At 41.0% G+C, this 27,559-nt stretch overlaps 2 protein-coding genes across 2 annotated transcripts in view; one reads left to right on the top strand and one right to left on the bottom strand.

The window, feature by feature from the left end:
• Positions 1 to 6,743, bottom strand: part of DCDC2 (doublecortin domain containing 2) — a 51,967-nt gene extending 45,224 nt beyond the window's left edge. The window contains exons 1-2 of the mRNA XM_062498680.1: positions 6,451 to 6,743; positions 2,186 to 2,237 (exon numbers count right to left, since the gene is read on the bottom strand). Of these exons, the coding sequence (XP_062354664.1) occupies positions 2,186 to 2,237; positions 6,451 to 6,743 (345 nt within the window). The remainder of the gene's footprint in view (positions 1 to 2,185; positions 2,238 to 6,450) is intronic.
• A 7,540-nt stretch (positions 6,744 to 14,283) lies between these two features.
• Positions 14,284 to 26,450, top strand: MRS2 (magnesium transporter MRS2). The gene is made up of 10 exons (XM_062514762.1): positions 14,284 to 14,321; positions 15,569 to 15,630; positions 16,179 to 16,291; positions 16,721 to 16,894; positions 17,557 to 17,687; positions 18,372 to 18,488; positions 21,109 to 21,261; positions 22,594 to 22,711; positions 23,452 to 23,565; positions 24,550 to 26,450. Exons 1-10 carry the CDS (start codon positions 14,284 to 14,286, stop codon positions 24,658 to 24,660), a joined length of 1,131 nt encoding a protein of 376 aa, XP_062370746.1. The 3' UTR covers positions 24,661 to 26,450.
• The last annotated feature ends 1,109 nt before the right edge of the window (positions 26,451 to 27,559 follow it).

Here is a 27,559-nt window from a genome sequence, read left to right as displayed (position 1 = left end):
ATTGTTAGATACCTCAAGCACATCATTTAAGGTGTATTTGGACTTGCACATCAGCTTTGGTACAAAAGGGATCTATCTCTCTTGCAAAACAAGAAGCTTGGTTGCCAAAAGAAGTAATGAATGGAAACATACCTGAGAAAGAGTTTGTAACAAAGGTTTAACTTGGGTCAGGATGAAATATTTTTACTATTTTGCCTACCAGTAACACAGCTGTTAAAATTTTGAGATGTATTATTACAGCATGATGACCCTGACAGAGGATTTACACTGTATCTTGAACACCGATTTTTTTTCTTGCTTCTTTCCAGTCCGACACACATTTTCTAGTTATTTGAAAATTTAAAGTAATTGAGATGTTGCTTTGGAAGAACAACATTAAAGTGCTCCCAAAAGCAGAAGTCAAGCATTTGGCAGTTCAACTAACACAAGAAAACATACCGCTGAATACAAATACACAGTCTACAGCTGCTGAATAAAGTTTTCTTCATTTTGACTCCCTGAACACTAACCAGAATCAGACATAGATATTTGTAATTGTTTTAGTGGAGAAAATGCCAAATTACATATGCTTGATGCAATCAGGATTTATATCCTTGAAAGGATTAATTTATTCCATGAAAGGAATATTGCTGCCTCTCTTGGTCCTACAACAAAGCTAGGGTTTTGATTTCTAAGTGAGCTTCTGAAAAAAAGTAAAACCAGGACTTGCTGCCTCATATTACTTTAGCAAAAACTAATTAAGGCATTAAAATTTCTGTTATTAGTCCCCTGAAAGTTCATGCCCAGGATTAAATTATTAGGGCATGAAGACAATTGTGTTATTCATAAGACCAGATAAAAATCTGTAGACTATCAATGTTTCATCTCATTTTTATGACTCCTCTCCCCAAATAAATCCATCATGTTAAATTCAGCACAGGGATTTAAGCTTTCCACAGGGAGACAGTGGAGATTGCAAACAAGTCAGATGTGAAGAAGAATGCTGAGATAATGCAGGGTTTATATTGGGTTACTTCAAAGCTCTGAGACATGGCTGAAAGTGTTAAGGTAATATACAATGAGCACTGATTCCAGACAAAATAACAAAAGCCTCTTTTATCAAACATGCAACTGTAAGTAAAAAAATTCACAACTTTCTACAACTGCACAGACTTTCTGTTAAATCAAAAATCTACTGAGGATTTGCAGCAAAATAATCAGCCTTAAAACCAGCCCTTAAAAAGCAAGGCTATAGTTATACTGATAACTATCCAACCAAGAGTAAATTTTCAGGGTAGTTATAGCAGCATATCAAATCTTCAACTTGAATTTGATTTTCCTGTTCAGTGAGCCCATTCAAAAAAATACAGGTAACAAGTTATGTTCAATTACAAAACTGTTGTATTTCATAGCCTCTGAATAAGAAGTATCTGAGTATCAAGTAAAGGTCACCAGGGCAATTTTGAGGATCTTCTAGTACAAGGTGTCCTACTGTCTGAAGACACCTGCCACACAAACCACTGAATCACTGAAAACGTGGCCTGAGAGCACAAGGAAAAAGAGATTGAAAAACAAGTGAGCTGATGCTTCCTGTGAGGCAGAAGCTGGAATTCAAATGTTTGTTAGGAGTCACTGCTACCTCCAAACATAATAAAACAGTAAAAATAATTCAGAGCCACACATCTCACACAAATCCATATGTGATGCTTTTTGAAGCTTGCAGTTATCTCCTCCGACTACGGCATAAGCACTGTTGAAGATCTTGGCAAATTATGGACTAGAATAGTTAGAAGTTTACACCGGCATTTTTCAAATAAAAATGTCCCTTCTTCAGAGGAAATACCACATTTTGAAGAAAATTTGCTGGTCTAAAACTCCCAAAATTCTCATTCCTACCATTTTTTTCTGCCAGCACAAATCTCCCTTAGGTTTACGACCAGATTCAATGAAAGACAACAGGAGATCTTTTTTCTTACTGAGTTTTTCACTGGATATGGAAATTTAGAAACCTGAGCAGAAGACAGTCAATATATCATGCTCAGAGCAACCAGAGTAATGATCACTGAAGAAATAGGTACAGAATTATAGATAACTATATTATTATAAAATTAAATAAAATAAATATGTATTTAAAAAATCAAGCATAAATGCAGGCATGTCACTAACAAACTGCAGGTTTACTTCTTCAATATTTCAGCCATCCTACCTCATTATTGACTTCAGAAGGTTTTTTCTTTGTTTCTCCAATGTCCAAATAGCTGTGGAAAGAAAACAGGTTTGATTATTTACAGGCGCATCTAACTCACACAGTACAAATATTCTATACATTTTTTCATACATGAAGGTTTTAAAATTTGTTATGCTTCAGAACAACAGAAAAAGTAAGTAATTATTAATATTAATTAACTCTTTACTATAAGTATCCAGGCTAGCCCTCTGGACTAATATAAAATACAGGGGAGAACCAACCACCTACATTCAAGTCACCGCAGACCATCAATGACCCCCTTATCAGAAAGAAGCTCATATTCATCTGTGAGGTGGATCAATAACTCTCAGCACAATATCACCTTACCAGAGTTTTCAAAGTCATCACCTTGCCTCTTAATTTCTCACAGTAAGTGTCCGACAGATTCAAAGTTTTCTAAGTCTAACTCAGGGCATCAGCTGAAGTTTAAAAGGATCTACACTACTTGGGTTTCAAAAGAATGTGGACACATCTGAACACTCATTTCTGGTGGCTGGATGAACCAATTGTAGCTTCATAATCATTTTATGGATTAAATACAAGCCTCAACTGGACAAGCAAACAAAATACATCTATTTGGACAAAATTATGTTATCCTTGTGATGTTGCCTGATCTTCCAGTGGGAAGGTGCTTTACCAGGCATTTCAGACTAGAAGATCTTATTTGAGAAGTCAGGTATCCCTAGAGCCAAGCATCAGCACTGGCTCACCAAAAGACCTCTGATCTTGCAATACATCTGTAGCCCTTCAGTAATGTCACACTCTGTAGTCAGTGACTGGGATCAGATTCATTTGCCAGAAGAAACTCTCCTACTTGGCCAAAGTTAAGAATTCATGGGACTTGAATGAAGGTGCAAAAACAGTGAAGAGGAATAAGAAAAAAAAAAGAAGAGAGAGAAAGAAAAAGCATCATTCTTTCTCTGAAGGAATGACAATCATTTATCAAGGTACCTCAGAATGATCACAGAGATTTCAAGGCTTCATTGTGAGGGGACAGTAAGACACAGCAAAGCTGCCAGGCCATGCTTGAAAGTACATGCCAATGCTTTGAAAACAGCAAGTATAGCAACATAGGATAATGTTTCTAAAAGCCTCATATTTAAAAACAAATAGTAGCAACTGTATCAAGCTCTCAGTATAAAAAGGAATGAGTTCTCTTTAGATCAAAACCAAGAAGTCTTACAGCCTGTAAGATTGAAAAGAAGTGCCTCAGGCAAAATGGTTCCAACAGCATGTAACAAGACCTGCTGACTGTGGTTCTTGTTTACCAGTGAATTACTTCACGAAGAACTAAGAAAAGTGACAAAGAAAAGCAAATACATAATAAAAGGCTTAAATTCACTGTGCAGAAGTCTGGGCATTCAGTCATCAAATTTCAAGGATCTGCAAATCTAAAAATTTCTAAATAAGAGCAAAGGCTTTTTTTTTTTTTTTTGATGATGATGGAACACAATAATATATCAGACTAAAAAATTTACAAAACTATTTTCACTTACTAAGAAAGCAGAAATGCTTCCAACCCATGGCTAGCCAAGTCAGCAATGAAACTATAGCATTGTTTAGAAAGACACAGCTGGAGAGAGGATAATCTACCATTGATAAATGAGCACCAATACAGGTAAATGGGCAAAGGAAGGAGGATGGAGAAGCAGCATGCCAAAAAAAAAAGCTAAAAATCAAAACCAGCTTCAGCAAAGACAGTCTTCCTCCAGGAAGCTGAGAGCTGGAGAAGAACTCCACAGAGGTGCAGCCTACATGTACATTCTCACTCACCACTTCAACAACAATATACCAACACACCTTACCACATATACACCAACAAAGGCTGTGTTAACTTAGCACACCTCTAAATGACAAAACAAGCTGGAAAACTTGTTGTATGTTACAAAAATTACTGACATTGACCAAAAATTCCCCAATTAAAGGAAATTTCTAATTTTTTTTCTAAAATCAGAATTTCAAAATGCTAATTATTTTATTTCATTTAAAAAATATTCAGCAATTTATCTAGCATATATGCCCTCAGAACTACCAGTCTCAAAATACTAAGTGTCAGGATTTGGTTCATGTGCTAAAGGTGAGCACAATTTAGTTTTGAATTCACCATGGACAGGAAAGAAATAGATTCACTTCTCAGTGTAAAGTATCTGAGAAGGAACAAATGCACTGCTTGAAGCTCAACAATGACACTTGCAACTTCTGCTATTCCTTGGATACTTTCTTCATTACAGCTCCCACACATCAGTGCCACAAGGCTCCATTTCAAAATTCAGCCCTGGGTAATCTATTATAGAAATAATTATGTCCAGTAAGAATCACTGGGGGGGGAAGGAAATAAAATTAAAAAAAAAAAAAAAGACATCAAACTTCTTGCTGCCATCAGACCAGATTCAGATTCTTTAAGGCAGATGCTTTGATCTGTCACACCGTAACTGCTTACCTGTGACATGTTACACAAACATACACACTCTTCTTTAATTATTTTACTTCCTTCCAATTAACCCTACCTCTCCTCTAATTTTTCTTCCAAAGATGTCTCCTTAATTACCACTCTGTGTACAACCCAGTTAAGAACAACTTCAACATTAAGCTCCTACGCTTGTCTGTAATGCTCATAAAAGCACTGCCAACGTTTCCAGCACTATATAAACAAATACTAAGAGGTGAACAACTCCAATTCTGAATGCAGAAATGGAAGGGATCTCAAGTCATCCCATTTATCTTCTCTACAGCACAGGATTGGGACATATTATCAAGGGATATATAAAACAGACTAGTTTTACCCAGTCCCTTACGTTAGCTTTTCTTAAACTATTCTCTTTGTTGGCCTTAAATAACTAGGCACCTCCTTGCATGTTTCAACCATAAGTCTGAAAAATCTCACCATAAAACTCTGACCATAAAGCGTGAACTGACAAAAATACTTTTCCCCACACAATATAAATCCAGAGTGCCCAATTCTCTAAACAGCATGTGCTAATGCCAAACGTTTACTTACTTGTAGCCTATCAAACACAAAACACATTTTGGGAGGTGTAATATGATGTGCTGATAACTAATAACTTTAAGCCATCGACAGAATCACAGGATTTAAGATCAAAAAGAAATGGTACATCTCTCTTAGTGTTGAGCACCACATTTGACACAGAAAAGAACTGTTGAAAAAGGACTTATATTTAGCTTGTCATACATCTTTCTCTCTGGCTTTCCTAGTGAAGTGCAAAAAGCTTCAATAAACCTTTAGAAGCAGCTAGTGACAGAAGTGCTAAGAGTGATGACAGAGATCCTGTTCATTACACAGAGAGTTTTGTCCTGAAACATAATGAGTTCTCCTGCAAAAATATAGTGTCCTCAACTCTACAGAAGCAAGATGAGGAAGACATTGTAGATGTGGTAGTTGATGATATAAATTCTCAAACATTTCCAGAAATGGATTGTTAATTTTGAGATTTATTTCCATAAATTCAACTGTAGGAAAAAATACCCACAGAGCAAAAGATAAAAAAGTCATTTGAGACCATGAAATTCACTGACAGAATTAAGAATAGTTACTGATCACATGTAGAACCACTCTGGAAACACACCTAAAATCCCGGACCTCCTTCACATTAATTCTCCCAGTGACTCAATAGAAAACAGACAAACTGGCAGCTTAATTCTTGATGCCCATGTAGGACAAAGAATGTGAATGGTCATCTTCTGAATAACAGGAGGGACATAAAAAGGCTATCTATGTACCCAAAATGAACAGATGTGATGGAGATGCGGATAGTTGGGTAGAATACTTCAGAATTTTAAAAAATAAACAAGAAAGGAAGCATTGGTAATTGAATTCTCATGCTCATCAACTTTGTGGCAAGGTGTCAACACTTCACCTTTTACTGCTTTCACCCTGTTACCCCTGAGCACAAATACTGGCCCTTCAGCTAAGCACAGACATCACAACACACCATTCCTGCATGTCCTTCAGGTTAAAGGGCTATTTCTTCTTTTCTACTGTCATGTCAAGGAGTTGTCACTATGTGACTCATGGTAAGAATACCCTTTCCGGGGCTCACCTCTAAAGCTCTTTCCCTTTTGCCCTGGGTCATAACTTCCGAGTTCTCTTTCCTCAATGACTAATAAAAGGGACATGGTGAGGGGTCGTCCGAAGCACTGCCACAGTGCCAAAACCCAAACGCTGATATTCATTTCTGTATGAATGTAACATTTCACCCACTCACTTGAGTTTCTTGAAGGCCTCCCTGCCACCAGCCACATACTGCTCCCCACTCTGGAGCTCCTCCAGCTGCCGGACACGGTGCCCACCCCGGGGGGTATAGATGTTCCGCACGGCTCCAAAGGGCGCCTGCACGCCGCCCGTCACCTCTTTCAGGAACACATCAAAGTTGGACACTTTCTTCTCGTGGATGACGATGCGGCGCCCCGGGAAGAAAGGGTCCCCGTTGCGATACACCAGCACGCTCTTCACGGCCGGCTGCGAGAGCCAGGACGCCTTGGTGCCAGGACTAGTCATGCTGCTGGCTCCGTGCGTCCCGCGCCGCCAGAGCCGCCCGCACCTGTTTGCTCAGGAGAGACTCCTGCCCGGGATCCCCTCTGGCCATGACACCGCCCACGCCGGGTACACGGGCACACCTCCCGGGGAGCGATCCCGGCTCGCCGGGGCCCGGGCACGGCCCCGCCTGGCCTGTGCACAGCGGCTCCTCCCCGGCAACCAGAGCGCTGCTGCGGCCGCGGGGGAGCTTGGTGCGGGGAGCGCCGGCCCAGGCGGAACAACGCGGCCTGGCACTCCGGCCGGCACAGCACGGACACGGACTGCCGGGGACGCGCGGCCTCGGGGGCCTTTATCCTCCGGCTCTGCCATGACGGGAATCCCTACCGCCTTGCTTTTCTCGGGAAACGCTACCCCGAGTGTGCTCGGCCTCCCCGCGGGCAGCCGGGCGGGACCTGCCCGGCCCAGAGCCAGCGCGGGAAGGAGCGCGGGGGGCGGCGTGCCCAGAGGCGGGCGAAGGAAACGGGATCCGGACGAGGAAGAGAGGGAGATCCCCGCTCTGCCTCCTCCTGCCCGGCCGGCGGCGGAGGAACGCGGCGCTCCCATCGCGCTCTGGCACACCCTGCGGACAAGGAGCCGTGAAACCTGACGGGAAGTAAAATGTGAGCGCCTTCAATTCGAATATAATTCCTTTAACAACCTCTTTTCCCCGCCAGTAGTCTCAAGTCTAAAAATGCACTAGACCTTCCTACCTGAATTTGTGTAAAGTAATGATTGGTTTTTCAAAGGGATTTTAACACGCGGGGTGGAAGGAATTTTCTATCCTTTTATCTTACCTCCTTTGATGGGAAAATCACCCCCTGCTGTGAGTTAGAGCAGTTAACCATTACAAAAAGAGCGATTTCAGGGTGAGGGCAGTCAAACATGCTACTGTTACTGGTTAACAGCTAAACTTCCCCACTTGCTGCTGTTCTCCTTCCACCTAATAACGGGGAGAACCAAGTATTTACCGTCCTCGAATTAATACTGTTTAACATTGAACTACTGTAATCTGAAAGGAAATTTTTGTTATTAAAGATATGATTTTGAGTAAAAACCAAAAATGTTGATGACCCTCACCCTGCTCTGCATTCAAGCGGTGATATGACAACTAGCTGCTATTTTATACCAGATTCCACCATATTTAGTGATCTTGGGCCTAATTTGTAGTCACACAACATCTTTGACATAGGAGCAAGGCACTGAACATTTTATTGACACTTCAGATGCTTCAAAATACTGTTGGTCTCTACCTATGGCCACATTTGTTACAATCACTTTATGGATTGCAATAAAATATCCCTTAAATGGTACTAGAGCACTGCTAGCCTTAAAGCAGTCTAAAATTGGTGGACAAAAATCTTTGTTTTCCATCTCACCTAAGTACAACTGCTGACCCAAAGCTAAGAAAATAATAGACACTTCAGTCCATAATAGCAGTGCCTTGAACCATAACAATTTGCTCCTCCTAGCTTTTCCAAGGTCTGACCTTTTATTCCCTATTAGTGAAACTATTGTTTCACTTTGTAAGCAATCTCCTATCACATTCTCAACAGCAAGCAGACAAGCTGCTGAGCCCACTGACATGATTAAGATGAATGAAGAGACACATAATCTCTTTATAATGGAGCAACATCAGACCTCTCATCTTACATGAGGTTGGTGCATGACATGATGTATGTCAGGTCGTGTGTCGGGATCCCCTGAGGTCACACGAGGAGCATAACATACCATAATGTTGTGGGACGTGATGACAGCAGAGCCATGGTTCACAGTGTAGCATCAAACAGGGTCACTTCTTCTGCACCAGAATGCCATGAGGTGTCTGCCATTTCAGAACCAGGAAAGATTTTGCAGCTTGTTGCAAGGCCTTGCCAGCTATGCTCAGTGACAGCAAAACATGTCGTCATGAAGACAGAAATGTCCTAGTGCTGAAGAAAAGACCATCAAAATGGACAGAAGGGAAAAGGATAAAGTTTCTAAACACAGAATAAAATTCAGCTTATTCTCTTGCACACAATGCTGAGAAAAACACTTAATAACTCTGTGCATCTTATCAGAAAATCAGACTAAGCAATAGAAGCTACTTTATTCCCAGCTGTAAGTCTGGAGTAGCCAGACTGTCTGCACTGGCAGTTTAAAGCACATAAATACCAAGTGGTTCAGCTCACATGCACACACTAGAAGTAAAATACCAATGCAGTTGTAAATTTTAAAGCCCATGTTATAGCAAATCCATCTGCTTGTTCAATTGCCAGATCAAAAACTCCTTAGAATACTATCATCAAGTATTTTTGCTTTAAAAAACACCTTAGACAATCACTGTGTAAGCTACAGCTTTTGATCATGCAGGTCCTGTCCAACAGTATTCTTGAGACACCCAAAATGCTGAAGGATTACATAGGGAAAAGGCTTTTGCAAACCCTTAGAGGCACAAAAGGAAATGTTTCTCCATGGAAAAACAAATTCCAGTGGCTTACCTTAAGTAAGGAAATGGTCAAAAGATACCTTCAATGTGGTCTTGGTATAGAGTAATGAAAGTGAAGTAATTCTTGAGCAAAGATTTATCAGTATGTTAGTGCAGGTACCTTTGACCAAGGGACCTGAGATTATCAATTGGGTATTCCTAATTTATTAATGTAAGAGCAATTACTGTAAATGTGAGTGGGTTTTCTTGGTAAGTTTTCTATGGGGTCTTTTCTATCTCTCTCTTCTTGTGCAGCTTCACTTATCATCCACTGAACACGTACTGTCTGGTAGCAACTGTGGGGTTTTTGTTAATCTGGCTTTTTGTTTGTTGTTTGTTGTTCTGGTTTTTATTTTTTCTCAATGTGAATAAAACTGCACATTTCTTTTAGGAGAAGAAACAGGACGCAGATTTGTATCTAAAAAAAGGATTGACCAAATGGACAAATTATACACTGAAAATTGTCTGTAGACCAAGATGTCTTTTTACCATAATTTTACCAAAATGTTCTCTGAGCGTTTCTTCAGCAGAGATTTATAAGGACCCCTCTGATGATAGTTACAGTTTCCTTCTGTTTCTGTGTGTTTTTCCTTGGTGCTTCTGCTCCTTTGCACAAAGCCCAGTTGCAGTCAGAGCAGTCCCCCAGTAGTGCGCTGACATTCAGCTGGCAGTGAAACTAGTTGCTCGTGTCATTCAATCTCACAAATAGCTTCTGCTTTGGATGGCAGCTTCATGACCAAGCAAGCCTGTGCTGGAGCTATCCTTTCTTTTTGGCTGAATGAAGAACAGACATCATGACTGTCCTTGTCAGTGAGCCTCTTCAACAAACAGCAGATGAGCTCCCAGAGGTTGGCACTGCAGGATGGACACCTGACATGTGCCTACAGCAGAATCAACAAGCAGCTCATTGGTATTCAGAGCTACAATAAACAGATGCCAGTTCTAGATCTCCAGTCATCTTTTCCCAGCAGCAGTGTAAAGTCAGATACTGTGTGTTTGCTTTATGACTTGACCCTGGCTGCCAGTGCACACCGATGTGCTACCTTCACCTCTGAAGACAGAGGTGACACTTGGTTATTGTCTGCCCTTCCAGACAGTTGCAGTGGTGGCTGATACTGCAGCTGTAATGAGATACAGTGCCAATGCTTAGGGATACTTTGGCCTGTTGGATCCTACACAGCAGACTTTGTATCAGTTCAGATTCAGTGTAAAGTTACATCATCTCATTTCCAACACTTCTGTTGTCTTAGCAGCCAAAGGAAAACAAATAGATAAACCCAGCAGCTTTTCCTTTATTACTGAAGAGTGTGAAATGTCAGCTGTGTAAGACATACTGCACATTGATTAAATTACAATTTCTGGCAAATATCCTTTAGTGAGGGATATGGGGTTAAAACTGTTAAAGTTGTTAAGGCTTATGTTTACCAGAAAGCCCCGTAGGAAGGCACAGCTGCAGCCTGGATGGTTGGAAGCCAGTGGAAGGGGGGTGGTGAGAGGCAACCAAATGAGGAGGAATGCATGGACAGCAGATAAATGGGAAGCTGATTGGATGGTGGGACACATGGACAGCAGGCTGCAGCTGAGCAGCCAATGGGTGCCCTTCCTCTGTTAAGTTTTGGTTATGTTGCGTGGAAGTTAAAAGTATAAAAGACAAGTGACTTTTACAATAAAGAGATTTCCTTTGGATGCATAAAGGGTCCGTGTGTCTTTGTTCTCCATTGCTACACTTTAAATGCTTCCCTAGTTTTTGCACTTCAACAAGCAGAGCCAACATAAGCTGCCATTAATTGCCAGCAGTGGTGTGCACTGGTTCTCTGCCTTCCTGAGGTATTTTTTGTGCTGTCTGATATTTCCAAATGTTAAGTATCTTTGACATCCAAAGAGGTTAAATTAGTGTCACACATACTGCCACCTGCTGAGATTAACCAAAACTAGAGCTAAAATACTCCATTGTACTGGTTTGAAAAGCAAAACCAGTGAGACTTCAAGTCAGTAATACAAATTTTAATAGGAAAGAGAAAGAAAAAAAAACAAAACAAAATACATGCAATAATAAAAATAAAACCACTGACAGAGTCAGAATACAACCTGATACCCTGTCAGTCAGGGTGCTGATGCAGTTTTCCTCCAAAGGGTCCAGCGATGATGTGGATAAAAACCTGGTTCTTCCTCTGGAATCCAGTGGGAAAAGGCTGCCTTTGGCGTTCTAAACCTCAGTTTTTATCTAGGTAGGAAAGGCTTGGCTCGTCCTCCTGGCTGGAGCATCTCCCAATGGGATGATGTAATCTTATCAGTTATACAGTAGGACTCAATGGCCCATCAACAGAAGATACTTCCCACAGAGATAAGGATGATCACCCTTATCAGTTATGGCCCATCAACAGAAGACATTTCCCACAGAGATAAGGATGATCACCCTTCTCAGATGGTAACAGAATATGTATGTTGTATTGTAAACCAGGACATCCATTTAGAGTAGATTTCAGCTTTTTATCAAGTATGAATAGGGACATTTGCAGACAGGCATGGTTACCCTGAAACTGAAAACTTCTGATGGCTTCAGTCTACATATACATTCTGTTCATAACTACTGACGAACTTTTTCATTAAATTACTTCCTTGTGATGTAATTCCCCTTTATGCAAGGTGTGCATAAACCATCCTTCTGATTCTGTGCATGTCCATCCAATTGGAACAAAGGCTAATCTATGTATGTTACTGTATGTATGTACACACAAACATACAAATGGACAGGTTATCTGGTACAGGAAAGAAAAGGACAGTGTTGTTAATAACTGATTTATAGCTACAAAAGGTTTAGTTATGATTACAGGTAGGAAATGGTAAAGTATAAGGTTATATTCCAACGTTAGGAGTGCTGTGTTTAAAATATGCAACCATAGAAACTTCATCAAGAAGTCACTGGATTTCTTATTTTTTTTTCAAGAAACTATGGAGACCATCATGGACACAATTATGCTGCTCGGAAGCCCCCTACCCTTCCCATCTTGATTTGAATGTCAAGGATTCCAGTCAGCAGAGCTCAGTAGAGATGATCAATGATTGTCTTAGGGTAGGAATATTACTGAAGTTACATAACTAGCAAAAACAATTATTGTAAAGATTAAATTTAAGAGCGGATGTATTATGCATAGTACATAAAACATCTTACGTAATGATAGCTTGGTAGAAAAAAATATATAAAATGGATGGATTTTGTTTAATAAGCTGAACACGTTTATAGGAGTACTCCTGCCTGTTCCAAGTGCCAAAAATAAGGAAGTGTCTGCTTATTCACATCAAATTGGTGTTGGGTAAGTTTCTTTTGTCCTGTTTTGGTGACACCCTTGTTTTCAAAATTCAGCCCAGTGTTTTGGTTTGTGCCTTCCTCTTGGAGCAGCCACGCTGCACGGATCATTTCATTAATCACTTCCTTTTCTACTTCCCCCGCTAAGGATTAATGAGTACTCTAAGTACTTTCTGATAACACGTCCTGCTGCAAGGCTTGGACGCAGGCTTCACCTCCAGGCCTATTTACACACTTCAACAGGACTAGCCAAAGGAAGGATACCCCCTGCTACCTGCATGGTCTTTTTGCACATGAGAGCTGCAGTTTCAAAAGAATACGTAACAGTGGAGGCTGATATGCTACTAATGAAACTTTTACATCTCAACCACCCAGGTTGTCTCTATCTTAGATACAGAAATAGGGCAAGGAAGTTTAATTCCAAGACATTTGCTGGGGACAAAACTGTACTTCACTTGAGAAAAAACACCCCGTGTTTTAGAAGATCATCAGGAAGTGGCTGAATGCGGCAGGGAAAATCCCAGCCACAGTAAGGTGTGCTTGCACTATGAGCACTGCAGAGCTGGGATTTTAAGAACGCTTATGTCTTTGGGAGGAGTTATCCATTTCATTGGATTTTCAATTTGGACCTACCTCATTAGAAGAGCTAAGGTGAGCTTTATGGGGTTCTTGAAGTTTTTTTGTTTGTTTTTTTTTTTTTTCCCCATTCTCACAAATCACCACGCACAAAATCCAGTTAATTTCAGTGGGGTTGAACACAGCCGAGTTGAGAAGGTGGTGTGAAGGTCCTGCGTATATACAAAACAACGGCTACGAACTTCCCGGCCGCCTCTGAGCTGTCTCAGAGGGTTTAGAGACACAGAAGCGGGCGGGCAGGTCCCGCCTCCCGGGGCTCCCCCCATTGCGGCGCCGCCGTGGCCGCGCCGTACCCAGGCAGCGCCGGGGCTCCCCGTCACCCCGCCGGGCTCCTCCCCTCCCGTCACCGCTCGGGCTCGTCCCTCGCCGGGGCTGCGCGCCGGGAGCGGTGCCGGGCCGAGGGGCCGAGCGGGGTCGATGTTGCGCGGGGCCGCGCTGCTGCCCCGCGCCCTGAGCGGCGGCTGCTGCGGCTGCCGCGCGGCCCGCGGCTGGGCGGGCGCGGCGGGCGGCGGCTCCCGCCCGCGGGCAGCCCCGGGGCCGCCGCCGGGCCGCGCCTGGCACCGGCCCGAGGCCGTGGCGGCGGTGCCGCCGGGCTCCCGAGGGCTGCGCTGGGCCGGTGAGCGGTCGTGTCGGGCGGGCCCCGGGACGCCCGGGCGGGGGAGCCGCTCTGGGAGTGGCCGGGCCGGGCCGGGCGGTGTCGGGTTCGTCGGGGCCTTGTCGTGACCGGCGCTTCGTGACGTTGTGTGCCGGAGCCTGAGAACGGAGCGCCGAGCAGCTCGAGGCCGAGGGCGGTGAGCTGTCGGTAGAGCCGTGTTCTCTTTCCGCAGGTAGATTTTACCAACATGTCCCCACTGAGACCTCCCAAGCCACCCTAGCCAGCGTGTCTCCTGTTTTTGCAGTGGTAAGTGCCTGCAGGCATTTCTGCCAGGGAGGGCAGCTGGTGCGAGATGATGGTGCTTGTTCCCTGCTGCTTGGTTGGTTGGTTGGTTGGTTGGTTTTTAACCTTAAGGCGTCAAAAACCAGAGGGATTTGTGTCTCGGATAACACCCCTAGCTCTAAATTGTTGCTTTGAGCGACTCTGATATGAGGACCAGTTCTAGAGTACATAATGTTTGATGAAGATACTTTTCAAAGGCCCAGCATCTGCTGGAAAGTTCTCTGGCTCTAATTGTGAAGGCAAGTCAACTCTTGGAAGTGCTGCATTCAGAAGTTTCTTCTTAAGTTTATCAAGGCTTGCTAATACATTTTAGAAATATTAGTCCTGTGTCTTGATAGCTGCATTTCTAAGCAAACATAGGACTTGGTGAAAAACCCTCTCTTTGTCATCTTTTTTAAGGAGACTGAAAGCCATTTGCAAGCTGCTTGGTTTGCACATTATATATCTATTTTAAATATATATGTTATGAAAAATCACACTGTTAGTGCCAGTGAAGGAATGTGTGGTCTCCTTGTTGATAATGAAAAGCAGTCATTCTGCAGCAAAGTGCCATGTAACCCTCACTGTAGCTCTACTGGAATACATGCTTAGGTAGGCTTAATTCACTGAAAGTCAGTTTAAAAGTTAGTAATGTTGAATTAAGTACATGGTTTATGAGCAAAACAATAAATTTCATGATTAATCCCGACATGGCAGTCTATCCAAGAAAATAATTTTACTAGGAAATACAAGTGTTAAATGAACAATATGAATGAGAGATGCTAAGACAAGAGGTATTTAGGTGCAGGCTGCAAGCTAAATAGCATGTCTTTGCAATATTTGATGTGGGCACAAAGCCTAACAGTACAATGTATGGTACTCTTTTCAAGTTTTATTTGTAAATTTTTCAGAGTGTTTCAGAGCAAATAGCTGACTTTTTTAATCCCAGTTGTAAATGCCCTGCTGGTCTCCTCTCTGAGATCCAGTGATAGGATGCATGGGAATATCTCAAAGCTGTGCCAGGGGAGGTTTAGACTGGAGGAATTAGGAAGCAGTTCTTTACCAAGAAGGGAGCAGGCTTCCAGGAGAGGTGGTTAATATCCCAAGCCTGTGAGCATTTGAGGTATTTGGACAGTATCCTTAATATCAGGCTTTAATTTCTGGTCAGCCCTGAACTGGTCAAGCAGCTGGACTCTGATCATTGTAGATCTCTTCCAACAGAAATAGTCTGTTCTAAGTTTCTGAGATCCTCTGTAAATCACCTTAACAAGTTTTGTGTAGGAACACGGCCATGCAGATGATGCTGGTCGCCAACACAGTGAAATGTGGCCATTTCAAGCAATTACTTTGCTTAATTGTGAATAGAGAGCATAAAAGTTGCTTTCTCTTCATTATGTGGTTTTCTTAATATCTTTGGCTGCTAGGGAAGTGCAGATAATTTTAGAAATTGATTTCTTGTTTTATAGTGGTTCTGTGAAAAAAAGGTATTTTTTTTTCCCGTTCCTCCAGATGAAGTTTGACAAAAAGGGAAATACTACCTATTTTGGTAAGTTTTCATTGTAGTTTTGTTTGGGTTTGTTTGAGTTTTTTCTTTGTCTAATAGAAAAAAGCCCAGTTGGAAATCTACTTGGTTAAAAAAAAATTCTGTTTTGCTGCCTTCCATTGGGCCTTCATAGCATTTTTATTGTTACAGTTTTTGTACATTTTTAAGTAATATTTTGAAAAAAATGTTACCAACTCCCCCAGGAAGGTAATTTTTGATTTGCTTTTTTCTTTCTTTTTGACCAGCATGCTACTTTTCCTGCCTTGTCTGTCCATGTAGGATTACATTTGCTTTCTCAAAGGAGTCACTTGTTTCTCGTGTGAAGTTAATTGTCGTGGCCAACTTTTTCACTTATATCTAGAATTTTTCTGTTCAAGATACAGTCTTTAAATTTTGTAGAAAATTACTTAGATTGAGGAGTCAGTGGGAGGAAAACCTTTAAGAATGGCTGGGTTGCTTTGTTCTGGGACTTGGTAACACACTAGGATGTAATTTTGGAACATACATGCTTGTCCTCTAAATGTCTTCATCTAAAAACGTTACCATGATAGAAAAGAAGAAAACAGAATTGTACCAGGAGTTGGGTCTTCAAGCTCGAGATCTAAGATTTCAACATGTGATGAGCATTGCAACCAGGAACAACCGGATCATTATGAGAATGGAGGTAATGGTTTCGTTTTAACCCTGTCTCATCTTTGCACTTGGATTTTCTTGCATGGCAAGAAAACAGCAGCTTTCTGTGCCGTGCATTCTAGCAGTAAATGTTTCTTTGGAGCTCTGCCTAGCAAGCAGAGTGTGAGTTCACCAACTGTACACATCAGTGACCATCTTCCTGGTTGAGCACAGGAGAAACATTACTAATATTGTCACAGAAGTAAAGGCTTGTAGGGAGCCTCTTCTCTATCCCTGGCGCAGTGCTGTGTCTAAACCTCTTTGCAATTAGCATGAGATTTTGTTATTTTCCTACTTTCCTACCTGAAATTACATTTGAAGAGTGGTTTTATCATAGCCCAAGTCATCAAATGTGCTACAGAGTTTTGAGAAATCTCAAGCGAGTTTTTTTTCAACTCCTTACATGTACTGTCTTTTTCAGTTCTTGAAGGCTGTCATAACACCAGAGTTTCTTCTGATACTAGATTATCGTAATTTAAGTCTGGAACACTGGCTCCTCAATGAACTAGCATCTCAGCTGGCTGGGGAAGGTCAACTAGTCACATATTCCCTGCCCTTTGAATTCCGAGCCATAGAAGCAATCCTGCAGTACTGGGTGAGCTATCTCATGTTTTTCAAAATGTTTGGAAAGTTCTTGCTACACAGAAAGGGCAGTATGACTTTAGTTTTGTGTTAATATTTACACGTACATATTTTTAAATGTATTCTGCACTTTTTTGTTTTTTGTTTTGACCCTTGTTTCTTTAGTTCTTTCGGTTTGTGTGTATGTGTGTTTTCATTCCCTTTCCAGTAAAGTGCTATCTGGATATGATGGCTTCACCACCATCTGGATAATTAAAATGCAAGTCAAAATTCCTTTCTAGAGACATACTGTGGCTGAAGTGAAAAATCACACAAAAGTGCTGAGGTTTTGTCCTCTTGAAGCAGGAGTCAGATAAGATTTCTAGCCATCATTAGAAATCTGTGCTTGCTAAGTCTAATATAATATTTATAGACAATAGTGTTTTAAATTTAGTTTTATCTGCCTTATTGGTGTGTTTGTCACTGGGTTTCAGTTCACTTTTTATTAAATGCTGTATTGTGCACTGGCTTTGTGTTTATGGAGCATCCATACAGGAAGTATGTCCCAGGCATTGGAAAGCAGGTTGTATTAACTACCTATTACTGTGAGTTCTGTGTTGAGAGACAGGAGTCAGTTGCCCAAATCATTCTAAATGAATTATTTTAATTCTTATGAAGGATCATGTTGTTATCTAGATCAGCAAACTGCAGGGAAGACTTAACACTTTGCAGCCTCAGATCCTTGAGACACTGGAAGCCCTAGTGGATCCCAAGCTTTTATCTGTGGATAGGAGTAAACTACACATTCTTCTGCAAAATGGCAAGAGGTAACTAAGAATAAGATGTAAAGACCCTAGAAGATGACCATAGAAAATGGCATGCATTAAAAGTGTTAGAAAAATGGTATCTGATATTAATTTTTTAGATTACTGTAATGCTGGGTAGTGCATGTTATTTGGAAATGGACAAATCAGTATACAAATTACCTAGTGATAGGGGGGAGAAGGGAAGGAAATTCTGAATTGTCAGAAATACTGTCATGCTTCTTAAATAGCATCCGACAAAACAAAATAATACCTAAGAGAATCAGACCGTGTGAGAATGTTTCCCTTAATGTAAACCTTTGTAAATCTATGTAAATCTGTGCTTTGAGGTTACTAGTACAGTGCTACCTTCATGTATTGGCCTCTCTCATATGAAGACACTGCAAACGTGTGCTTGCTATGTGCTCAAAGAGTGCTTGTTTTTTCTTGGTTACAGATACATCCAGAAACACATCTGGATGCCTTCTAGTGTGTGTCTGTACCACACTGGTCCCCAGACAGATCACTGCTACAACTAAGTGTGTGGCTTGTAGAGCATGTTTTGAAGGAACTCTTATAACCCTGCAAGGAAGTCTTCCCTGGCCACTCCATCTGGCGAGGGTGCTGGCTGGCAAACTCATGTAGAGATTACCTTTGGGCTCTGGTGACACTGGGGATTACTTGACCTTTTGCCTGTTCTTCCTTCAGCTTGTCAGAACTGGAAACAGATGTTAAAGTTTTCAAAGAAACAATTCTGGAGATCTTAGATGAAGAAGAACTAATAGAAGAACTTTGTCTGTCTAAATGGACTGATCCACAAATATTGTATGTATATTTTGAAACCACGTATATTTTTTAACAGTGTGTTTTGTTTGAGGAGAACTTGAACACTAAACTGGACATTTACTGCTAAAAACCAGAAAGAAAAGTCTTCCTATTTTTTTTTTTAAACCCTAATGCTTGCTACTGCAGAAAACCAATTTAGTTGCCATTTTGGAGAGGAACTCCACTGTTACACAGTTAGAAATAGTTCTTGACATAACAGGCCAGCTCATCTAGCATGGCATGGGATGGCAGCAGGATGGCAGAGAAAACAAATGTTACTTTTCAACACATTCTGGGAGAATTTCCCTCAGTTTCACCAAAATAAAAACCAGAGGCAGGTTTTAAAGCTTGTCTTGAATAGATCAGACTCCACACTTCCTTTACTAGAAGTGTTCTGAGTGCCTTGTTCCTAGGTTTTTGCTCACCAGCAGAACCTGAAGGAAAGAGGCCTTAGAGCAATCTTGGGCAGCTGGAGAACAGCATTCCTGGAGATGTATGTGCAGAAACAATCCTTTTGCACTCTGGGGTTCTGGTGAGGGACAGCACACAGCAACAGCAGCACTGGTCACTTTAATAAAAACTGAAAGATAATGTATACTATTTCCAAATATATTTTGGGCTGAATTGTATTTAAATCTTGGGCATGGAGATGTGTTTATATATAAGCAGACAAGAGAAGTTACCTTCCAGGGTACTTTGTGAAGTTGCTGGGATGATACTTCTGTCTAACTGCATTGCATGTACGTATTAATACCGTTCACGTGGTAGTGTGGGTTTGAAGTATTGTCCTGCAGAGCTTAATCTAAATGTGCATCAGAAACTCAGTGTTCCAGAAGAGGGACATAGTTTGCATTTCTAAGGCATCATCTGGAGCAGTATCAGATGTAGCTCTAAATTCCAGCTTCTTTGGAGTCAGCAGCTGGTCTTTTTCCCGATTTTGCTCACAGCCTTCCTTTAGACTTAATACAGTCTGCTGGCAAAGCCTTTGTTGCCTCTCAGTAGACAGTGTGTGGGAGATCTAGGAAAGATCCCAATGTCACCTTACATTCATGTCAAGAGAAACCTGCAGGCATCCCTTCTTCCAGGCACCATTGCACAGGGGTAGGAGAGATAGCAGGAGGTTGTGTGAAGAGCTGTGCTGCAGCATGCAGTGACGCAGTCTGTGCATGGGGCACACCGGGAAGCACAAGCCATGACAACACATTTGCAGGCACATTGGCTGTGTGTGAACAGCTCTATTTTGATCCAGGATTGATGCACTGATTGGTGGTGTTTCATGAACTCAGGAAGCCTGAAAGGATATGGAGGAGCCCAGATAGGCAAATAGGTGCTGTCAGAGATCTTTTGCAGCAGAATGGTGAACTTGCTCAGAGAGACAAGACCTCTTAACTCTCTGTGAAGGAACATCAGAATGTGGAAGAGCTATTAGACAGATGGAGGCTAGTTAATGAAAGCACATCCAGTGGCAGTTACTTTCATGTCTTTATGGATGTCTTTATTTTGTATATCCCCAGAGGAGCTGATGTAAATGTAAAGACATTCATCAAGTATGACCTTGAGCTGAATCTGTAATACTGCAGATAGTGCTCTAAGACTTCCAAGTCTGCAACTCCTCTCATCTCCGTGCAGTGAAAACCTCAAGGTCTGGAGGGTTCTCAAATCAGATTGGCTAACTCAGTTTCTGCCCCAGAAGAGAGAAACTAGGTACTCTGTTAAAGGTCCTCGGGGAGCTTACATGAGTTGATTTGTAAGACATGCCACTTATTTTTGTGGAAAACCATTTCTGAGATGTTCCTTTAGCAGTCAATAATGCCAGGAGGAGATTCATTAAAAACTTCAGTGTCTCTAGAGAAATGAGATCATACTACAAAACAAAAAATTATGACCAATCTTCCTGGCTTTGCTGCTTAGTTTCCAAGCTCTTGTGGACCTCAAGTGCCCCAGTTTCATCTGTATAATGCCTGAAAGGTGTTTCAGAGGAAGGCTAATGCACCAGCAGTAGCATACTGAAGTAAAAGTCTCAGAGTGGAGCATCTTTTATTAAGATGGTCACTTTTTGGCTACTTCGGGATTGAAAAATGCTTTGCAGAAATTGCTGTGTATAGCTCAAGTGTTTTACTACTAAACCATTTCAATACACCCTAAACCATCTCCATCACTGTGTAATTGTGTCTTGACTTTTGGTTGTTTTATTGTTGGGAGTTTTTGGCTACACTGTTACCAGCTTTCACCACTTGAGGGCACCAAAAAGTTAATCTATCAAAATAGCGTTTTATAATAACTTAATAATATATAATATAAAATCTTTATAACTTTTAAACTTTGCAATGTCTGAAAAACCTAAGATTTGTGGTGGTGTGTATACTTCAAGCACATCAGATGTTAACTTTGTTACTTACAATAACTGACTGCCTATGCTGAGGTGCTGATAAATATAAAAGTATTTCTTTTATGTTATGCTGTTGGAACTGATGGAGGCTCCTCACAAAAAGGTTGGATTTTGTGGTGTAGGGTCTAACAGCACTCTTGTTCCCCACAGCTCTTATGTACCTTAGCACATCAGTAATACATTTCTATACAATGTGAAGCTAACTGGGAATATATAAATTGTTGCTCACAGTGAGGAGAGTACATCTGGGATTGACCATGCAGAGGAAATGGAACTGCTGTTGGAGAATTATTACAGACAAGCAGAAGATCTTTTAAATGATGCTCGTGAACTCAGAGTACTGATTGACGACTCGGAAAGCATCATCTTTATCAACCTGGACAGGTTAGCTATGATCTGTTAGATTACCAAAAACTGTGTGGAATTTAGACTTTCTTAGCCTAGCCTTTCTCAAATCTTACCACAAGGAAGGTTGGAGAATTCTAAGTGAGGGATGAATGGACTTGTATTCACAGCTGCATTGTGCTTTTCTAATTGTGAACTGGATAAAGCAAAGCAAGAAGATAGCCTAATTAGTGTGTGCAATTAGTATGTACCTCTGTAGCTAGGCATCAGTCTTCCCTAGCAGAGAAAACCAGGTTTTCCTAGACCCTTTAGGGGACCTATTCAATACAGGAAATGTCTGCAAATTGAAAAGCATATTAAAATTCTGTTCAGCAAAGATTACTAGCCAGAGTTACAGAATCACTAGGTTGGAAGAGACCTCCAAAATCATCAAGTCCAACCCATGCTCTAACACCTCAACTAGACCATGGCACCAAGTGTCACATCCAGTCTTCTTTTAAACACATCCAGGGATGGTGACTCCACCACCTTCCCAGACAAAGCATTCCAATACTTTATTATTCTTTCCGTGAAAAACTTCTTCCTAATATCCAACCTGTATCTCCCTTGGCACAGCTCGAGACCAGCTAGGCTACTCAGGTTTCCAGTATAAGTTAAATTACTGGTCTGTAGAGTGATACAAAAATTAATAACTTGTGAGAAAGTTTTCTCTTTCACTCTGTATGCTACATTTTTCAGTTCTAGTCAGATTTCTTCCTGAAAAAGAGTTTTAGCTTGCATTTGCAAGAATGTGCCACTCTGAGGCTGGTGTTTAATATTATTTCTCCTCTATACTGGGGAGCTACCTGTAGAAGCACTTAGTGGATGCCATATCAGGAAACCACAAAAATCTTTTTGTGGAAGACTTGAATATAAAATTCACCCAAAAGGACTGAAGTTTCTAATCTGCAGCATTTAGCAACTCCATTTTATTTTTTTTTTGGTAAAATGTATTAATTTGCAAGGCAACAATAAATTTTTGTCCGTTGTGAAAACAGACATAGAAATTCCAGACAGATGGTGGTGAGAGGTCACAGATTTCAGCAGAAATTTACTGTTACTCCGTATATACGCCTCTGAGAAGTGAGCAATGCTGGAAAGTCTGATGATGGTTAAGCAGAACCAGCTGTCTGTAGAGGTGCCCAGATGTAGAAACATCAAAACAAGTCTCTTTGTACTGTTGTTTCATGATCTTTGCAGCTGGGTTACCTAATTTCAGCATGACTTCCTCTCTTTCACTATTTGTTTTTAGTGCGTGCTATATGGAATTTAAGAATTTAGGCAGCATATAAATGTTTGGGTTCCCCTTACAGATGTTTCTCCCTTCTTTAGCCACCGTAATGTGATGATGAGGCTGAACTTGCAGCTGACCATGGGGACTTTCTCTGTCTCTCTCTTTGGACTCATAGGAGTTGCATTTGGTATGAACTTGGAGTCATCTCTTGAAGAGGTAAGGAGCAAGTCCTGCATTTATAAAATGTGGGTCCTGCTCTTACAGTTTATTTCATATTTGGTATAACTTCATTCTTTCCATAGACAAAACTCCAGGGATTTATGTGTTCATATAGTCACTTTTGTAAGGAAATTACTGCATGTCAAACTGCACAGTATTGCAGCCTTTTTCTGTCTCATGTCCATGGAAAAGAAATGGGAAGACAAATTTTTGGTTGTATAAGCAGTTGATTATAAAGTAGTGTTAAAGTTTCTTTAATGATCATCTATTCTGATAAGAGCAGCTTTGTCTTCCAGATAGAAGGGTATCTGTCAAGCAGCCAGGGCATTTCCAGCACATCAGAGGAAGTACTCTACTGTCAGTAATTGTATTTAAACTGGGGAGGAAGGGGTACAGGCTAGGGGGTACAACTTCAGAGCTGCACATGCCACCTTTAAAACAAACAAACAAAGCAATGACTTGTTCCTTTTCAAATCATTTAAATATAAGGGTTGAGTTTTCCAACTTCCCAATGAAGGAAAGAAAACTGCATGAAACAGTAACAGAATACACTACTGTGATCCTAAATAAAATCCTTTGCTATTTTGCCCAAGGGAGGGCTTTGCTGTTGATGATGAAGCATTTACTGCTTCCTCCCATAAAGGAAGAAAACACTGGTGGGGAGTGAGAGATTATCTTTCGGTAATGCCTTTTGTGGAGAGATAGTTGGATGACTAATGGGAGTGTTCTGTCGGTAGGACCCCAGGATATTTTGGTTGGTGACAGGGATTATGTTTCTGGGAAGTGGTCTGATCTGGCGGCGCTTGCTTTCCTTCCTTGGGCGACACCTGGATCCTCCGCTACCTCCTCACGTACGTATGGCCAGCTGGAGCTCCTGCCTCGCACTCTGGGTGTACAGTCCATTCCTAAGGCAGGAAATAACATGGCTTAGAGGGGTAGGCCACAAAGCACAGCAGAATTCAGCTCAGGGTCTGTTCCATGACAGAGAAGGTGCTCCCTAGCTGGATTGAAGGAGGTGGGGAGCCCTGGCCCTGGGCAGAAGTGAAGCTGCAGGCTTTTCCATGAGAAATGCTGTATTTACTTTCACCTGGAAGCCCAAGGGAAGCTGAGGCTAATGATAGAAGCAGTCATCATCTTCCCACCCACATACTAACTCTGGATCTGTAGTGCCTGTCTTGTAAAAGAATAAGCAAAGCTAAAAGGATGATGAGGACAAGCACTAGCTGTAACATCTCTCTTGAGAATGGTGCTGTGGTTGTGATGTCCCAGCTCTCAGTCTGAAGTTTCTAATAGTTGGTCGTATGCACAGCAGTTACCTTTTTCATTGTTAGTACCGAGCTGTAGGAAGGTTTCCAAAGAGATCATGTTCAGATTAGCATATATGGGTCATTTTGTCTGTTGACTACCCTTTCCAGGACATGTGGAACAGTATTGTCTGCAATACTCTGCAGTATATCTCTGCACTGTAATATTTATAGCAGACATATCAGTAAAGTCAAAAGTTAAATTGCTGCAAATGGCAAAGGGAGGCTCAGATAAGTTCCCCTTCCCTCTCCTCTTCCACTGTTAAGGAGCAGATGGAAGTAGTTGTGGACTGTTGACAATGGCTGCAATTAATTAGAATATCCTGAAGTGTAGCTCAAAACCAAGTCCAGCACATAATGACTGACTTGGGGAAAGATACTGGAAGGTATTAGGGAGGGAGAAGCCAAAGACACTGTTCTGAAAATAAGGGGAGTAAAATCAGTGTTCAGGCCTCTGTGGAGCCTTATTGTCTTCTACCACATGTAGAGCAGCTTCTCATGTAATTACAGGCTATTTTGTTTCTTGCCTAGGTTCCTGCAGTTTTGAAAAAATCCCAACCAGCAGCTGGAAGAGTGGAGATAAAGACCAGCCTTAAAGGAGAAACATTTGGGCTGAGCAGAAGCACGTTAACAAACCAGTAGGAACAGCAGGAATGAAGAGACTTTTGTTGTTACAGGGTGGACTTCTGACACTTTCCTTGTATTTGTTCTTCCTTACTGAAAACTGCAAGAACTTCTAAACTTGATAATTTAATATATTTTGTGCCAAAACCTACAATGAAATTTTTAATGCTCACGCACACAAGGAGAGAAACACGATGGAAAACATCAAAAGGCTTTCTACAGTAGTTTCACCTCCAACCTGTGTATGTGCCTTTAGTTTTCTGTATCACATACATGTACTTACTTTTTGGGCATTCTCATTTTTAGTGTTTCTGTCAAATACTGCTTTGCTTAATGACCTTTCTTACAGAGAACAGAATTTTTGGCTTAAAGAAAGACAGCAGTCAGCCCTGACCAATAATTCTGGTTCTGAACTGCGGATTTAGGAATCCGACTTTAAAGAAAAATCCACCCCAACAGTGGCTTCTTTAATGGATTGTAAGACCCTATTTAATTGCAGAGAACAGGTTTTCCAAAGCAAAAAGCATGCCTCCATCTCATGAAGCATGACTTCTAGATTGGCAGCAGTGAGAAAAAAGGAGTAATAAAAAGGCTTTGAAATGTGGCTAGCTGCTAATCTTGCTAATATTCCTTAACAATTAATTTAGGCCCAAAACAGCAGTTCTAGGAATGGGGCAAGCAGGCCTATGGATGATGCCCACTTATATTTTCCATCTGACACTATTTCAACACACGTTGATACAGCTGCAATTTAACAACTCCTTGAGTTGCCATAATTCAGATTCTGTTAAAAATCAATGTATGGGTTTTTCTTAATGTGGGCTCTGCTTTCTCTCTTCCTTCCAAGAAAAGCATGGACTAGCCTGCACCATAATAAGTAGCCAAGTTAATTAAAGGTGTGGAAGCCTGATGTCCTGTGATAGGCTGAAGGAAGGAGTAAAAGCCTTATGCCAACTATTTCTGTTGTTCTTAGGACTTCTCTTTAAGGTTGTAGTTGTCCACTGCTTTCTCTCAGGTTGTAGAGGGAGCATGAAATTTTGTCTGAATCATGTCACTTCTTTGGGATTTTTTAATCTATCTGTAATGCAGCGAGCAGCTCCTTAGGTGCCACCACAGAAATCATTATACTGGCAGGGGTTGAAAAGACAGTAGCTGTAGCTGTGAACATTCTTCTCAGGACTAATGAGTCAAAGATGGAAATAAAAAGGTTCACAAATTAAAGTTGTCCAGACCTGTGATTCTGGTTTGGTTAAAGTCAGTTGTACATTGTTACTTTCCAACAGTTCTTCTGTACATGACATTAAGTACAGATACTAATGGCATGAGAAGGTGAGAAAGATAATGGGGCTTGTAATGCTTTTGAGTTTTTTAGTTGATTTTTTTGCAGCCTTTCATCTTAGGTAGATTGCAAACTGAGCAATCCAATGGAAAAAAACAATGGGTGACATTCCTTGGCTGACAAACCCCAGGAATCTCAGTGTGTGAAGGGAGATGGATGCTGATGTTTTCAAATATGCTGTAGTTACTTTAGGCCAGAACTGATGTGTTGGTGCAGCTGTTTGAGAAGCTTTCTCGTAAGCTTTTTTGCTGGGAGGCTTCTGTGAACTCCTTTTGACTCTTCACTTGTACATAACAGACTCAAAGTGCAATAAAAACATGGAGCAAAAGACACGTCTTCTACAAGACTACTTTTTATCTCTATAGACATATGCAAATGATTAAAGTTTTTCTTACAATTAAAGTAATCAAAGTGCAGTCAAGTGGAATAAAATTATGTGGAGGTCATATGTAGAAAAAACAAAAACCAGTGCAGCGTGTTTATGTTCAGAAGGGAATTGCTACAGAACATACTCGTTTTCTCAATTTTGATTTGAAGATAAAATCTTTATTCTCCCTTAAAAGCACACTGTTTGTTTTGCCTCATACCACATTTAACAGATTTGTCATGTAAGTACTGCAATCCTAGTTGTATCCAGTTATTCTTCCATGAAGCTCAGATTTAACTTGTTTTTTAAAGTGTTCTGGTATTTGGGCAAGTCCTCAAAATAGATACCAGAATGCAGTGTACATCAAGCTAATGTTCACCTTGCTTTTTTTTGATTTGTTTAAAACAATTTCTTGAAAGAGAATTGCTAGGAAGGTAAGTTGAGGTGTTTAGTTTTGGATCATGATCTTTAGAATTCAGTTTTATTTAAAATAATAATGTTTTTCTTTTGTGAAGGAGACGAGAGAGAAAACACCCATATGTGTCTACAGACTAGCATTGATAATAATAGTATCAACACATTCTGCTGCTCAAGTTGTTTAATAGATAATTGATGCACACTGTTGAACCTGCAGCATACAAAATTAGTGTTAATTAAAGACAATACTGTTAACAATAAAAGCCATTAACAACTCTATGTTACCATGGTCATGGAATTTTACAAAAAAGCAGAAAGGATGTCACAGTAATGGGCCAAATTGCAAAAGCAATTTCTAAATCTTCATCAGTCTTGCTTGTTCTTTTTGTCCCTGGGAGATCCAAGCTGCATTACACCCTCAATGCAGGCCTCAAGATTTGAGAGAGAGGAGGGAGAGACAGTCCTGTTGATCAGCACCCACCTTTCTGTTAGTCAAAAGCCACCCCTGCTCCATGCTTGTTATTTTGACAGTAACTTTCCATAATTTAGAATCCTTCTTTATCACAGTATGTAAGGGATTGTAAATGCTGTGCTGCAGTTTCCTAGTTTTGTCAAGAAGATACTCAAAACTGGCCAGTAAAGAAGGTGGCCACTGAACATTTGTTATACAGCCAAATACTATGACCAAAAATGCAGCTGCCTGCTCATTTCAACCTCCAAAAAGGTTTTCAGACCAGCTTGCTTGTTCTAGACAAACAATGCTGCTGCCCACCACAGATTTCAGCAAAAGCTTG

This window comes from Cinclus cinclus, chromosome 1 (assembly GCF_963662255.1).
Source record: "Cinclus cinclus chromosome 1, bCinCin1.1, whole genome shotgun sequence".
Lineage (NCBI taxonomy): Eukaryota > Metazoa > Chordata > Aves > Passeriformes > Cinclidae > Cinclus > Cinclus cinclus.
This window is presented reverse-complemented; position numbering and strand designations above follow the sequence as displayed.

Coding starts and splice junctions, on each gene's coding strand:
- MRS2 (XM_062514762.1), top strand. CDS start 14,284: ATGAAGATACTTTTCAAAGGCCCAGCATCTGCTGGAAA. Junction 15,631..16,178: donor GGGAAATACTACCTATTTTG/GTAAGTTTTCAT, acceptor TTACCATGATAG/AAAAGAAGAAAACAGAATTG. Junction 21,262..22,593: donor ATCTTTATCAACCTGGACAG/GTTAGCTATGAT, acceptor TCCCTTCTTTAG/CCACCGTAATGTGATGATGA.